Source organism: Drosophila busckii, chromosome 2R, assembly GCF_011750605.1.
Source record: "Drosophila busckii strain San Diego stock center, stock number 13000-0081.31 chromosome 2R, ASM1175060v1, whole genome shotgun sequence".
NCBI lineage: Eukaryota > Metazoa > Arthropoda > Insecta > Diptera > Drosophilidae > Drosophila > Drosophila busckii.
Window position 1 is genome coordinate 11,898,114 of NC_046605.1, and position 12,849 is coordinate 11,910,962.

The window sequence follows — 12,849 nt, forward strand, 5'->3', positions numbered from 1 at the left end:
TTTATTCAAAAATGATCGCATATTAATATTAAAATAATAAATAAGAGCTAAATTCAATGTTTACATACCTTCTTTAAAACATTGTACATATTATATGTTAGGATATTGGGGCTCTGTTTACCCCTTGATCTTAGAAAGCTGTGAAAGTAATTTTGTTGTTGTTTCAAAAACATTGCTTGATTTGTTATTGTGCTGACCATGGATATATATGGTATATGTATATATTATTTATTCGTTCAAATTTTATAAACTCATATATGTTATTGTAAATATTTTATTTGCTTATCGTAATATGCGCATATTTTATTTATTGAATTTAATAATATTCTTTTATATAGACGCAACTGCTGTATAATTTTTATACATTATATTTGTTTATCGAATTCTATGGCTATTGATACAAGACTTAATGGGGAAGCATTGTTAGAAATAATAAATTATATTTTAATTCCTTTGTATTTTTTTTTTTTTTGTGTTTTTAATTATTTATGCTTAGTTATAATTGAAATTATGCGCTGCTCACAAAATGCTTGGTGAACAGTTTTAATTCTTTAAATTTAAGAACATTCTTTAATTGATTTGCAGTTATATAATATTTATGTTTGTCTAGCATTGGACATACCCAAGGCCGAAACCAAACGATATTTTGTATATTATTTAATTTATATATGCATATATAGGTAATTATTACAACGTCTTTCCTTATTTATTTATATTCAGGGGAGGGAAAATAGGTTTTGGATCAGCTATCGCTGAATTCCTATATCATTTATACTTTTTCAAAATGGTGTACGTATTTGGTTTATAAGACTTGATGGGTGGTTCACGCATACGTTTCATGTCAGTTTGATAAGGCTGAGGCCGTTTATATGCAGCTGCGCTTGTTGGTATTATTGATGGGCGTGCTATAAAATTTATTTAGTTTTTATTCGTGTTATAAACAAATAGTAATATATATGTTATTTATGCATAAAAATTAGTTATCAGTTGAGTTGTAGTTTTATTATTTTTTAGCTGCCGCTTTTCGTTCTTGGAGCAACATTGATATTATATTTTTCACCCCAATTTAACGCCCAACAAACATTTTTGTTTAGATGGGAAGAAGAATAAGGAAAAGTTAATATATTAAAAACAATTTCTAGCAACTTACGTTTATTATATTCATAGGGTGATTGTGGGCCACGCTTTGGAATGCGATGCTCGTACTCGTACGCAACCTCCTCAGCTTCTTCCACTCTAAAAAATAGCAATGTTTATATTTACAACAGGCAATTGTTAACAATTTCATGTCAAACTTAATAAATGCTTCTAGTATTACCCAGTTTCCGTTGGATTTTAATAAGCGCTACCATAAATTGAAAGAAAATTATACTTTACAAGTAACTTACTCAGGCGGATTTTCCGCTGCACGTTTGATGAGATTCAAGTACTTAGGCGCACCACTGTTGGTACCAAACTTCTTGTCAAAAACAGATCTACAAAAAATTTGAATTTAAACCTAAAGTTTTCATTACATGTTGGACTGTTTACCTGTAAGCCTCCAAGTTTGGACCATGTATGTTCTTGGCTGACTCGGGATTCATTTCTATTAGTTCTCGTAGCTGCTCATGCGAGACTTCATCGTTCTTGTCTGGTATCAAGTACTTCCGTATCTCGGCCAAAGCGTAGGCTATGCGCGCATAGCATTCAGCTGGTGTAGCTACCGTGCTAACCTCCAGAAAGAGATCTTTCTGCAAGTGCGCATAGCGTGGATCTCCCGAGTTGCGCAACTGCTCCTCCTTGCCACGATCTCGTATAGAGCTGCGTCCTTTTATGGCAATCTTGCACTGGGTTTCATCCTGCAGACGACGCAGCGAGTTGCCCTTGGGCCCCAAGATTTTACCTGTGAAATTGAACTGCAAAGCGATTCGTTAGCTTGCTAACATTTAGGTGCACTAAGTTGAGTTGCCTCTTTACCTTTGGATATTGTTTGACAGGCACAAAAACTTTTTGTGTAATTTTCATTGGCTTCTGCTTGTAGACATCAGCATAGAACTCGCGACCAGGTATGCGACCGGTGCAGTAAACACGATCCACAGCTAAAGATAAGATGCATATATATGTACATAAACAGTTAAATAAGCTTAGAGTATTTCCTACCTTCGTCTATTAACAGTGCGCACAGTGGAAATTCTGCAGCCAAGCGACCGCGCTCCTCATCCAAGTCAGCTAGAAACTTTTGGGCCACCTGAAATTGACGAAACCATATAAAATTAAATCACCGTTCAAAGTCAGCTTGGTGTGGGTGGTGGTGATTCTTTCATTTTGCAGGGACGCCATTGCTTTAAAGCTTATATTTGTTTATTTTATGTAAGCATACTTCATTTAAGCGTGGCTGATGCTCGTGTATTGGCTTATTATCACTAAATTCGCTGCCTGGAGATTCAACTTTTAACATATCCATTTTTTATAATTAAACACTGGAAAATTGTGTATAATAGGTTGCTTCTTCTTTAAATTAAAATTAGAGAGCGCCTTTGCTGGCGATTACTGGTTAACAGTAACGAGGCAAATACTTTAATACACATCGCTGAAAAGAGCGGCAAAGTAATCGACAGTGACTGTTATTAACAGCGCATACAAATGTAAGCAATGTTAAGTTATTAAGAACGCAAAAATAGATAATTTTGACAATACAACAATGGCAAGTGAAGAATTGTTTCAAAATGATTACTCGGAAGAGCCCGAGCTGGAACAGGATGTGGAGCAACTTGCAGAAAGGGATGAGAGGGAGAACGAAGTAGAGAAAGAGAAAGGTAAAACTAATGGATCGACTGTGACAAACGAGGAAACGAGACACACCGGTAAATACATATATTCAATTGTTATTTGGCTGTGTTATTTACGTTGTTTAAACTCTTTAGCAACCAATGGCAACAAGGCCGCAGAGCAGGACCACGAAGCCAAGTTGACACAGCTGCCTATGGGTCGCGTACGTAATATAATGAGACTGGATCCTGATCTGCAGATAGCTTCCAACGAGGCCGTCTTTGCAGTCACACGGGCAGTGGAGCTGTTTATAGAATCCCTGGCACGTGAATCCTTCACCTACACGGTGCAAGCTAAGAAGAAGACAATGCAGAAGCGTGATGTGGATATGGCTATATCAGCTGTCGATAGTTTGTTGTTCCTCGATGGCGCTTTAAATTTTTAGAATGTTGCATTAGGGACTAATTTTAAGTTATAAATAAAACACTTTAAATTTGTTGGATTAAATATAATTGGTATTTATTTTGGATAGTGTTCGTCGAACAGAGCAAGTAGCATTAAATTTAAATTTTATTCATTCTATGTTGAATGCGCACATTTGTTTGTGGATTTAAATTTAAAAAAATTTTAAGTATATTGAACAATTCATAGTTTTTTACTTTTATTTGTTGAACGCATTGCCGGTATAACTATTTTTAATTTATTTAAAGCATTTTCTTTATTGCCGTTTTATACTTACTTTGTCGTTCGTTGGGTAATCTATTATGGTTTTAAATTATTTATTTTTATTGTTGAAAAATAATTCCAAAACTTATGCTAACATTTTGTTTTTTAGATTAATTTATGGATTTGTTGTTGTAGTTGTTACGATTGCATATATATGAATGTGTATATGTAAGTGTATAATGTGTGATTTGTTTGCTTCCTTCTATTTTTACAAATATTTGCAAGTTCTTTTTTTTGTTTAAATTTGTTTGTGGGTTTTTGTTTTGTTAACTTGTTTTTAAATTTTTAACACAAATTCAATATTATTTTTAACAATTACTAAAAATATATATATTTGTTTCCTCTTTTTTCTTTTTGCAACTTTATTGAGTTTCATGTAATTTTATTTAGGATTATTAAACATTGCTTGCGGTTGTATTTATCAATTAATTTTATTTTGTTAACTTGGAATTTTGTGGCTCCGTTTTGGTCGCTACTAAACTTCTTAAGTTTGTTGGGTTGTTGTTGGGGTTTGTTTTTGTTGTATTTGTGAACTAGATAAATTAGCGCATTTTTGGATAAGGAGCCGAGCGATAACGCAAGCTTTCACGAGAACGTGATCCAGTCTCATAGTGAGCCGATGAATGGGTTCCCGAGCCCGATGCTGTGGGTCTATATGACGATGATGAACGACCGTTGCTTGGTTTTGCTATTTTGAAAAGAATTTTATTTGTTGTTTAGATTTTAATTTGTTGTGTCTCTCAGTGCTGCTTTTGTTTTATTTTAATTGTATTTTTTTTTTTTTTAATTTGGTTTGTTTGCTCTTGCTGCTTTTATTTGATGCGCTTAAAATACATATAAAAAAATATAGATTTGTTTTAACCGGTTTTGAATGCACTACCCCTCAAGAATGAATTTGTTATTAATTTGTTGAATTTACAAATTGATCACAGTTAAAAAAATATTGTTGTGTACTTCAAATTTTTCTCTTGATTTTGCTGCTGCATTGTTAGTAATCTTGAATTTATTTGTATTATTTGATCGTTGATCGTGCGCCTCGTAGTCAGGCATAGTGCATTTAAAATCTCGTTAAATATATAGATGGATATATAAATTGGTACGCGTGTTGTTTTGCTTTTTATATATTAAAACCTTGGCTTTTTTCTTATATTTTTTTGTTTCGTTTTTTTCTTTTTTTTTTATTGCTGTTAATTTGTTCAGCGCGCGTTATACGTTTTATTAGTCGTTTTGAACAAAGTTTTCTGGCTGCGAAAAAAATGATTTATTAACTAGCAGACGTTAACGCTTACCTGTATAGGCCGCCGCCGCATATGAGGAGGAAGTCGAGTGCGGATGGTATTCACGGCGATAGTCACGTTCATACGAGGTACTGTCATATTGTCCATGATGGCTTGAGTGCTTGGACGATTGCGGCGGCGGCGGAGTCGCGTAACGATCATCATACTCGCCATGATGATCATAGAGTTCATGATCACGTGATCTATGCGCCTTAACAATGCCATAATTGGGATCGTCCATAACATAGCGCGCCTTCTCCAATATGGAATATACCTTGGGTTTCGCAGACGCAGGCGGCGGTGTACTGCAATTGAAATATTTGTATAACAATTTATGATCAAACGCTTAAACATACATTACATACCGGGTGCTATATGCGTTATGTTCGCCATAAGATTTGGAGTAGTGATGAGATTTCTTATACATACGCTCCTTGCCGTCCATTTCGCGCAACTGTTCCAGTCGTATGTCATCATTAGCATCAGGTATCATAAATTTGCGCACTTCGCAGAGGGCATAGCCCAGGCGATGATATGCCTCCGCTGGCGGTGCCACTGTGGATATTTCTACGTGCAAGTCCCTGCTCAGATGTGCGTATTTCGGATTGCCCGAGCTGCGTAGCTCTTCTTCTTTGCCATGATCGCGCATCGAGTTACGTCCCATTACTACCATTTTGCACATTGTCTCCTCCTGCAGCTGGCGCAATGTGTTGCCCTTGGGCCCCAGTATTTTGCCCACGAAATTGAATTTCGGGTATTCCTTAATGGGAAAGAGTACTTTTTGGGCCACTCTAATAGGTTTTTCGCTATAAACATTCGCGTAAATCTCTGGCTTTGGTATGCGCCCACTGACCAGTATTTTTTCCACCTCTGCAAGTGCCAACAAATCAATTACATACAGTAAGACTATAAATTATCTTGCCCTCCCCCTTCGCACTCACCATCATCTAACAGCCGCTTTGTTATAATATTTTTCTTTTCCAGCGTCTTTTTTTCCAGTAAGCATTCTTGCAGGTACGCATTTGTCTTTTCATTCAGCTGCGGCGTATCATGCAAGGGGGCGTGGTTAGTTGTGTGGCCGCCCTCTGTCTCCGGCGCGTCGGCTGCGCTGCCGGTTGTCTCATCATCACGCCTCTTCCTCTTATAATCAGCGGCAGTGTCCTCGTTGTAGTCTCTGTCATAATCACGTGGCATATCAATTGTTACGAACTGTTATTAACAGTATTAAAGCACAACGTTTATCAATAACTACAAAAAACGCAAATAAAACACTTAAATTTAATTTTCACTCGGCAAAAATTTTCTTTTATGTATACGAAAAAAATTTGTTTAACAGCGACTGTTAGAGAAGAGTAAGTGTGCTAACATCCACTGTTGTCACGGTCAGATCAAAGTGGATGACACTTACCAGAATCGTGGCTTAAATTTGCAAAGTGACCGCGAAGTTTGATCTTAGCATACATTTAAATATTATATAATGATTTTTAAGAAATAAGAAATTCGGCTTTGCTTTCAAGTCTTATAAGCATTTTCGTATGAGCACCATTCAGTGCATAGCTAATGGTTTATTTAAATTCTTTTTAAAGTTTACGAATATAGCCTAGCCTATTTGCAATGTAGCTTTCGATTTTGTTTGAATCTGTTAAAAACATCTAATTAATGTGTTAGATTTAGTAAAGCCCCAATTATGTACTATTTTTAGCCAATGCAGTTTGCACATTGCAGCCAACACACTGTCATCTTCGCGGCGACTAATCACTAAAAAAAAAGTAACGCTGTTCATCACTAGATAAAATTAGGGCCACAAAGGTTGCAAACATATTTATTAAATTGGAATTAAATTAAGTGCACGGCGACCAGGCCTTCGAGATAAAACGCGCCACGCGCTCTGACCTGTGCCGACTCCACTTTGGTAACGCTCGCCGCAAAAATTGCCTGTTGGGCGCTGTTCTGAGAAGCGGGAAAGGATAAGGATGGCGGAGAACGGAATTGCAAATCCGAACAGTGCTGGCACCAGCAACGGCGACCACGAGAGTGAACACAATGTGGTAACGGTAATAGATAATGAGAAGGGCAAGGCTCAACCGTCGGCCCAGAAATATATGCAGGAACTGATGAGCGAACGGTCGCGCATGGAGAACCAATTTCCGTTGGCAGTGAAACTAATTGACGAAGGTATGAAATCGATTCAAGCATTGACTGTCAGTGTGCGTGTATATAAGCATGTATGTGTCTATGTGTGGGTGTACAATCTATATCTGTGTGTTTAACGATCTTGCAGCTTTGGAGCGAGTGCAGTTGAACGGGCGCATACCAACGAGAGACCAATACGCCGATGTGTATCAGCAGCGAACAATCAAATTGTCGCAGAAGGTGCACGTGCCTATTAAGGATAAGAAGTTTAACTATGTGGGCAAACTGCTGGGCCCCAAGGGCAATTCGCTGCGTCGCCTGCAAGAGGAGACGCAATGCAAGATTGTCATACTCGGTCGCTTCTCGATGAAGGATCGTGCACGCGAGGAGGAGCTGCGCAATTCTGCGGATGCTAAATATGCCCACCTGAATCTACCGCTCCATGTCGAAGTGTCCACCATTGCGCCACCAGCCGAGGCCTACGCACGCGTTGCCTACGCGCTTGCCGAAATAAGGCGTTACCTCATACCCGATAAGCACGATGATATACGCCAGGAGCAGTATCGCGAGCTCATGGAGGACCCTGAGGCGGCCAAGAAGCTAACACTGCGCCAAATTCAACAGCAGCAGCAACAACAACAACAACAGCAGCAGCAGCAGCAACCGTCATCAGCGGTTGCCGTTGTTGCTGGTATTAGTGGCAATGTCAATCAACGCGTCGGCGGCAACTACAGGCAAGCTATCTAAGCCATGCAGTAATTAAGAATGTTTGTTAATATATGTATTGTCTTGCAGACAAAAGTTTCAACAGCAATCGCACTGTCATCACAACGACGAGACTGTCTACTATCGTTCACATAATAACGCCTACCACCAGCCAAAACCCTATGTGCCAGGTAAGTTGCACCTGGGCTTCGTTTAACTGTGTGTATTGTTCATTCATTCTATTTGTGTCTATTGCAGCTGCCCAGCGAGGCAATGCCATGCATTCGACCTTGCCGCCCCAAGCCATAGTGCGCACTTCGGTAGTGAGTGCGGCTAGTTTTAATGGACGCAACGCAGGTTTGGGCAATGCTGGCGGCGGCATTATGACCAACAGCATTGTGGCTGCCACAGGTGGCGGTCTGGGTGCTGGAGTGCCTCCAATACGGCACTATCGTCCTGCTGCTCCCTATCAGTTTGTCAAGAAATAATACAGAAGCAATGAACTGCCTGCCGTTAGCTGTTTGTTCACCATACTGTCCTCATTATCAGCTGCATGCCCCGCCTAGCATATGCATGCAACGCTACACTTACACACATACACAGAACACACACACACTGCTCCAAAGGTAGATGTAATAATTATAAATACACAAGAAAAAAATTTTCACACATTTGACTTTGAGAAATCTACGCAAGTGTAAACAACACGCAAAAAGAAAAACCAAAAGAAAACAATTGAAATGAAATGATTAGTATACGTTTAAGAAACTAGCCTAAGTAGACGAATGCTCCAAAAGAACACTAACACACTGACAGATAGACACACACACACACCTCCACACATACATACATACATACATACATAAAAACACACACATGAGCTTTCGATTTTGTTAGTTGCCATTTTGTCTAGGCTTAACTTGGTTAACTGTGTGTTGGGCTCTGCGAGCATTTCTTCTTTGTCATTTAAAAGTTTAAACTTAAACTTTTTTTAATTTTGTTGTTCATCATTTTTTAATTTTAAACAATTTATTTTCATATTTATTTCATACATAAATATTTAATACGTATGACATCAAAAACAATTTTATTTTATTTAATTGCCTAAAGCAGCAATTTCATTGTTGAAGAGGAGGCTTCATAATTTGTTATTAACAATTGTATTGTTTCAATTTTCAATTATCTACATACATACAAACATACATATATTCAACATATTTACACACATTAAATACAAACCCAAAAACGCTAAAGAAAATTTATATAAAAAAACACCCACACCGACTCATTTGAATATAGTATGGTATATATAATATGTAATAATAAATAATGCAAACATGAATCTACACTACGATATGACTTTACATAGCTTAGCATTATCACAACCATACATATAAAAACAATAACTAAAACAACAAATATACATGAAACAAATGGTAAACAAGTAACCCAAAAAATGGCAAAAAAAAGAAGTAATGAAAAAAACCCACACATAATTGTTATTGTTGTTGAATGCGACGAAAATTGTAATAGAAATTATGCAAATATACATAAAAAAAATTATAATAATATGAAATGTTGAATTGCAGCTTTTAGTTATAAATTTTCTTTGAATTTTCAATCGCACGCCAAATATGCAAAAGGAAAACCTAAGATACATAAGTATGCAGTTAGTTATGTAGCGCGTTTACGATTTTGTTTATGCATTTTCTCATATTTGTTCAATCAATTTCTAAACCATAGTGTGAGCTTATAAAGCGTGTAAGAGAACACACACACAAACATGCAAACATAATTTCTATTCATTTGATACATACAATCATTTTATATTTTACAGTGCATTATTATATATTGCTGATTATCGTTAAATAAAAATCCCCCAAAAAAATTAAATGGAATTTAATATGTTGAAATTTAATAAATTATTTGAGTTTCAAATAAAGCACTTTCATCCAAAATGCGAATTGGGGATAACAAAAATGATTTTTTAATTTTCGTGTTTATTTTTAATTAAATTAATTTTCACAACTTTAACTACAAGCAACAGGCAGCATCACGCTTAATTACAGCCCACGTACAATTTGCATTAGCGTATAAGGATTATGATTGCTCATAAACTTTAGCTGCTCCTCAAAGCCGGGCTGCGTTTTTGTAATCCAGTGACGATCCATATAATAATTAATGCAGCTTAAGAACTCCTTATCCGTGTAGTTAGTCACATGCACGGGCACAAACGGATCGAGATGCTCAAAGCCCGTCTTGCCCAGCAGATAACGTGGCATATAAGAGTCCATATAGCCCTCGGTCATGGCTATCTTATCCACGGACAGCACACAAATGCCATTGGTCCAGTCGTACTTGGTTATATCCAGAAAAGGTTGCGTTAACGTAATGCGATCTGGTGTAACGAGTTGCTTGTTGTCAGAGAAGATGCGCGTAATTGGATGAAAGAAGGCATTGAAGCCATCAATGGCTACCAGTACCTTGCATTGTCCACCCGTAGAAAGCAGTTTCAGCTCTGAAATAAGCGCTGCCGTCGTCTCCGTAGCGTACTTAATGCGCGCAATGCCATGCTCAATAAGCTCGACAAGCGTTGCACCGGCCGGCGTGCTTTCACGTTTGCTCCACACGTATTCCTTGGATGTCTTCAGCTGTAATTTCTGCAGGAGCTTGGCGTTTTGCGTTTTAAAGTGCACCAGCCACGCGGCAGCATCGAAAGGCAAGTCAATGAAGCCTTCTTGTGTGCTCGAATTGGTAGACTCCTTGGGGCGCTTGGTCCAGTTGGGCGCCCAGGGCACATGTACCAGCAAAAAGTCGTTCAACGATCCATAGTGCAGTACGTGTGCCATCGTTAGCGTCTTGCCCACACCATTGTCTCCATAGATAACATAACGCACTGCTGGCTTGCTCAGATCTGCATTTTTTATATAGTTAAGCAACTCCAGCGCCGGTTGCCGCACCATGAGGCATGCCTCCGTAAAGGTTTTTATTTGTTGCTCATACTGCTTGGGCAGACCGCCACCGGCAAAGATTTGTTTTTTCTCTTCCGCGGGTATTTTGTAGAATTTAGCCAGTTGCAGCGCCGAGTGCTCACCGGGGCTTGTTACTGCCGTACGGAACTCATTGATAACCGAGTTGGCTGATTCTGCCGGCTGGACTTCTGTGGACATCAATTCCACACGGCTTATGCGCTGCAGCTGCGAAGATACACGCGACAGATTGCCCAATTGGTTGCGGAACATTTTCATTAACAAATTTATAAAATCGGCACAAGAATGTGTAAAAGCATGTATTAAATAACAGCTAACAGCTGATAGAGCACTGTTACTGTTAATAGGCAGAATGTGCTGTTAAATAGCTGTATCGGTCAGCCGCCACATTCCTAAAATCAATTTAAGTGAAATAATTTAAAAACTTATGAGGTAGCTAAATAATTTTATGTTTTACAAAGTGTTTGTACATCACAAATTTCAAAACTGCATAAATATTGAATGCCAAAAAATAGCTACTGCAAATGTATACAGATGTTGTTACTAATCAATTAACTATATAAACAATTTCATTAAAAGTTGATATCACTACTAGAATACTATGCTTTGCTGATAAGACTTGCTTTCTTTTTACGAAGCACTTTATTTAAAATGCTACAATCATTAGTAAATCAGAACTTCAATATAGTTTAGTATCAAACAATGCCGTCTGTGCCATTTTTTGTTTTTCTCGTATTCCGTTTATTAAACAAAATTTTTTGTTATTCAATACAGTTTGGACATGGCTTAAGTCCAGCTGCAGTGCCAATATTTGAAGCCGATCTTTATTGGCTTAACACAGTGCATTATATGGAATATGCAGACAAGGTAAGCATATTTATAGTTACATTTTTTAGTAATTGTAACTGACAGATTTCTAATTTCAAATTTAAAGGATGAAATTCAATTCACCATAAGCCAAATTCTAGTCTTTGATGAGAGTCCAATGGATTCGGATATGTTAACGGATATTATTGAAGGAGGACTTGGCCATAATTTTACAAAATTGCGTTTCGAGTCCAAATTTTTAAGAGCTAAAATTGTAAATGTGTTTATATACGGCATTTCTAAGCGATCTTTATAATTAAAACATAATCAGCATTTACATTTCTTTTAAACGTTGATCTCCAGACTCCGGCCAGTGAAAACCATCATCAGGTAATGGACTTTTGATAAACGGGCTGATCCACACTAAGTTTACGCGAGTTCCGAAAGTACTTTGGAGGTTACGATAGAGGCCAAGATCGAACTTAGACCTATCCTTGTCCGCAAAGACTGCAGAGCGTCTTACAAGATTAAAATGTACGAGAAAAATACACGCACTAATTGATACAGCTACAAGATTTAGCATAAGAAAGATAGCCGGCATAAATACAGCGTATCCACGTAATAACAGGATAGGCATAGTGAACATATGAAAATGATAAAATGTTTGTGTATAGATATCTGCCCTAATCACAAACAAATAGTACAAGTTATAGGCCAGCGCATAGAACGAACCAATAACCAGATATCCGACGTAGAGCATAAAATAGCGGTGATTTTTGTGGCCAACACAACAGCCCGTAAATATACAATGATGATCGCGTTTCAAAATGCAAATACCACAAGTTTTACAATGCCAAGCTCTTGGCGGTGCTAAGCAATTGCAGGATTCACAATGATGCCAGTTCTCTCGGTCTCCGCTCCCTGGCTGTGGTGGTTCAAGTATTTTAGCTAATAATAATATTGTTCACATTAAATGCAACTAAAAAATATACTATTACTCACGATCGTAGCTGGTATCAACCAGTATGCAGAACAGCATGTTACTCACTAGATTGAATAACAGAAATAAGCTAAATACGAAGGTAAAATTGTACATGAAGCTGCCGGGTTCGTAGACTGCCGGTAATACAATAAAAAGGTCCCATATGACGATTGTTGGCACGCCCAAGCCAATCAGTAGGAAGCACGCAATATCGCCGGCATTATTTGGCAGCGGGTTCTTACGAAGTTTCATTGTAGATTTATAAAAGATTTAGAATTACGAGTTAGATTTACGTATACTGAAAATAATGTTAAATGATACAATAACTTTGATGAACTGTGATGTGGTTGTATACTTGTAACAATAGGCCAACTACGTTTAATTTTTGATACAACCAATTTATACATTCGAATTAGAGTGTCAAGTATGCGTACACAAATAATTTTCATTTCTTTTCTGCTTCTTTTTGATGCGTTGTTGA

The 12,849-nt window shown here is 37.5% G+C and overlaps 6 protein-coding genes across 7 annotated transcripts; 2 read left to right on the forward strand and 4 right to left on the reverse strand.

Moving 5' to 3' along the window:
* Positions 1-476: 476 nt before the first annotated feature.
* Positions 477-2,507, reverse strand: LOC108595039 (KH domain-containing, RNA-binding, signal transduction-associated protein 3). The gene is made up of 7 exons (XM_017980178.2): positions 2,360-2,507; positions 2,140-2,227; positions 1,957-2,078; positions 1,531-1,895; positions 1,389-1,475; positions 1,151-1,236; positions 477-905 (listed from the first exon to the last, which is right to left on the reverse strand). Exons 1-7 carry the CDS (start codon positions 2,441-2,443, stop codon positions 766-768), a joined length of 972 nt encoding a protein of 323 aa, XP_017835667.1. The 5' UTR covers positions 2,444-2,507; the 3' UTR covers positions 477-765.
* Positions 2,508-2,598: 91 nt separating this feature from the next.
* Positions 2,599-3,730, forward strand: LOC108595040 (DNA polymerase epsilon subunit 4). The gene is made up of 2 exons (XM_017980179.2): positions 2,599-2,843; positions 2,904-3,730. The coding sequence occupies exons 1-2, from the start codon at positions 2,681-2,683 to the stop codon at positions 3,191-3,193; spliced, it is 453 nt and encodes a 150-aa protein (XP_017835668.1). The 5' UTR covers positions 2,599-2,680; the 3' UTR covers positions 3,194-3,730.
* Positions 3,731-3,815: 85 nt separating this feature from the next.
* LOC108595164 (KH domain-containing, RNA-binding, signal transduction-associated protein 2) lies at positions 3,816-6,054 on the reverse strand. Of its 2 annotated transcripts, none has more exons than XM_017980335.2 (4): positions 5,693-6,054; positions 5,108-5,621; positions 4,764-5,056; positions 3,816-4,162 (listed from the first exon to the last, which is right to left on the reverse strand). In XM_017980335.2, the coding sequence occupies exons 1-4, from the start codon at positions 5,943-5,945 to the stop codon at positions 4,017-4,019; spliced, it is 1,206 nt and encodes a 401-aa protein (XP_017835824.1). In that variant the 5' UTR covers positions 5,946-6,054; the 3' UTR covers positions 3,816-4,016. The 2 variants fall into 2 exon arrangements, with proteins under 2 accessions (XP_017835824.1, XP_017835825.1); XM_017980336.2 differs by having other exon boundaries at positions 5,117-5,621; positions 5,693-6,052.
* A 449-nt stretch (positions 6,055-6,503) lies between these two features.
* Positions 6,504-8,460, forward strand: LOC108595166 (KH domain-containing, RNA-binding, signal transduction-associated protein 1). The gene is made up of 4 exons (XM_017980338.2): positions 6,504-6,926; positions 7,033-7,618; positions 7,680-7,780; positions 7,848-8,460. The coding sequence occupies exons 1-4, from the start codon at positions 6,725-6,727 to the stop codon at positions 8,075-8,077; spliced, it is 1,119 nt and encodes a 372-aa protein (XP_017835827.1). The 5' UTR covers positions 6,504-6,724; the 3' UTR covers positions 8,078-8,460.
* A 1,109-nt stretch (positions 8,461-9,569) lies between these two features.
* Positions 9,570-10,911, reverse strand: LOC108595282 (28S ribosomal protein S29, mitochondrial). The gene has a single exon (XM_017980495.2). The coding sequence runs from the start codon at positions 10,835-10,837 to the stop codon at positions 9,653-9,655; it is 1,185 nt and encodes a 394-aa protein (XP_017835984.1). The 5' UTR covers positions 10,838-10,911; the 3' UTR covers positions 9,570-9,652.
* Positions 10,912-11,282: 371 nt separating this feature from the next.
* On the reverse strand, positions 11,283-12,699 carry LOC108597649 (probable palmitoyltransferase ZDHHC24). The gene is made up of 3 exons (XM_017984304.2): positions 12,389-12,699; positions 11,725-12,334; positions 11,283-11,652 (listed from the first exon to the last, which is right to left on the reverse strand). Exons 1-3 carry the CDS (start codon positions 12,618-12,620, stop codon positions 11,646-11,648), a joined length of 849 nt encoding a protein of 282 aa, XP_017839793.1. The 5' UTR covers positions 12,621-12,699; the 3' UTR covers positions 11,283-11,645.
* Positions 12,700-12,849: the final 150 nt, after the last annotated feature.

What these genes read in the sequence shown, in the direction of transcription:
- LOC108595039 (XM_017980178.2), bottom strand. Translation starts at nt 2,443, where the DNA reads ATGGATATGTTAAAAGTTGAATCTCCAGGCAGCGAATTTAGTGATAAT. An exon ending in CGCACTGTTAATAGACGAAG is followed by an intron (nt 2,079 to 2,139) that starts GTAGGAAATACT and finishes TCTTATCTTTAG; the next exon opens with CTGTGGATCGTGTTTACTGC. An exon ending in CCAAACTTGGAGGCTTACAG is followed by an intron (nt 1,476 to 1,530) that starts GTAAACAGTCCA and finishes AATTTTTTGTAG; the next exon opens with ATCTGTTTTTGACAAGAAGT.
- LOC108595040 (XM_017980179.2), top strand. Translation starts at nt 2,681, where the DNA reads ATGGCAAGTGAAGAATTGTTTCAAAATGATTACTCGGAAGAGCCCGAG. An exon ending in CGAGGAAACGAGACACACCG is followed by an intron (nt 2,844 to 2,903) that starts GTAAATACATAT and finishes TAAACTCTTTAG; the next exon opens with CAACCAATGGCAACAAGGCC.
- LOC108595164 (XM_017980335.2), bottom strand. Translation starts at nt 5,945, where the DNA reads ATGCCACGTGATTATGACAGAGACTACAACGAGGACACTGCCGCTGAT. An exon ending in AAAGCGGCTGTTAGATGATG is followed by an intron (nt 5,622 to 5,692) that starts GTGAGTGCGAAG and finishes TGGCACTTGCAG; the next exon opens with AGGTGGAAAAAATACTGGTC. An exon ending in TATAGCACCCGGTATGTAAT is followed by an intron (nt 5,057 to 5,107) that starts GTATGTTTAAGC and finishes TTTCAATTGCAG; the next exon opens with TACACCGCCGCCTGCGTCTG.
- LOC108595166 (XM_017980338.2), top strand. Translation starts at nt 6,725, where the DNA reads ATGGCGGAGAACGGAATTGCAAATCCGAACAGTGCTGGCACCAGCAAC. An exon ending in CGCGTCGGCGGCAACTACAG is followed by an intron (nt 7,619 to 7,679) that starts GCAAGCTATCTA and finishes ATTGTCTTGCAG; the next exon opens with ACAAAAGTTTCAACAGCAAT. An exon ending in GCCAAAACCCTATGTGCCAG is followed by an intron (nt 7,781 to 7,847) that starts GTAAGTTGCACC and finishes TGTCTATTGCAG; the next exon opens with CTGCCCAGCGAGGCAATGCC.
- LOC108595282 (XM_017980495.2), bottom strand. Translation starts at nt 10,837, where the DNA reads ATGAAAATGTTCCGCAACCAATTGGGCAATCTGTCGCGTGTATCTTCG.
- LOC108597649 (XM_017984304.2), bottom strand. Translation starts at nt 12,620, where the DNA reads ATGAAACTTCGTAAGAACCCGCTGCCAAATAATGCCGGCGATATTGCG. An exon ending in GGTTGATACCAGCTACGATC is followed by an intron (nt 12,335 to 12,388) that starts GTGAGTAATAGT and finishes TATTATTATTAG; the next exon opens with CTAAAATACTTGAACCACCA.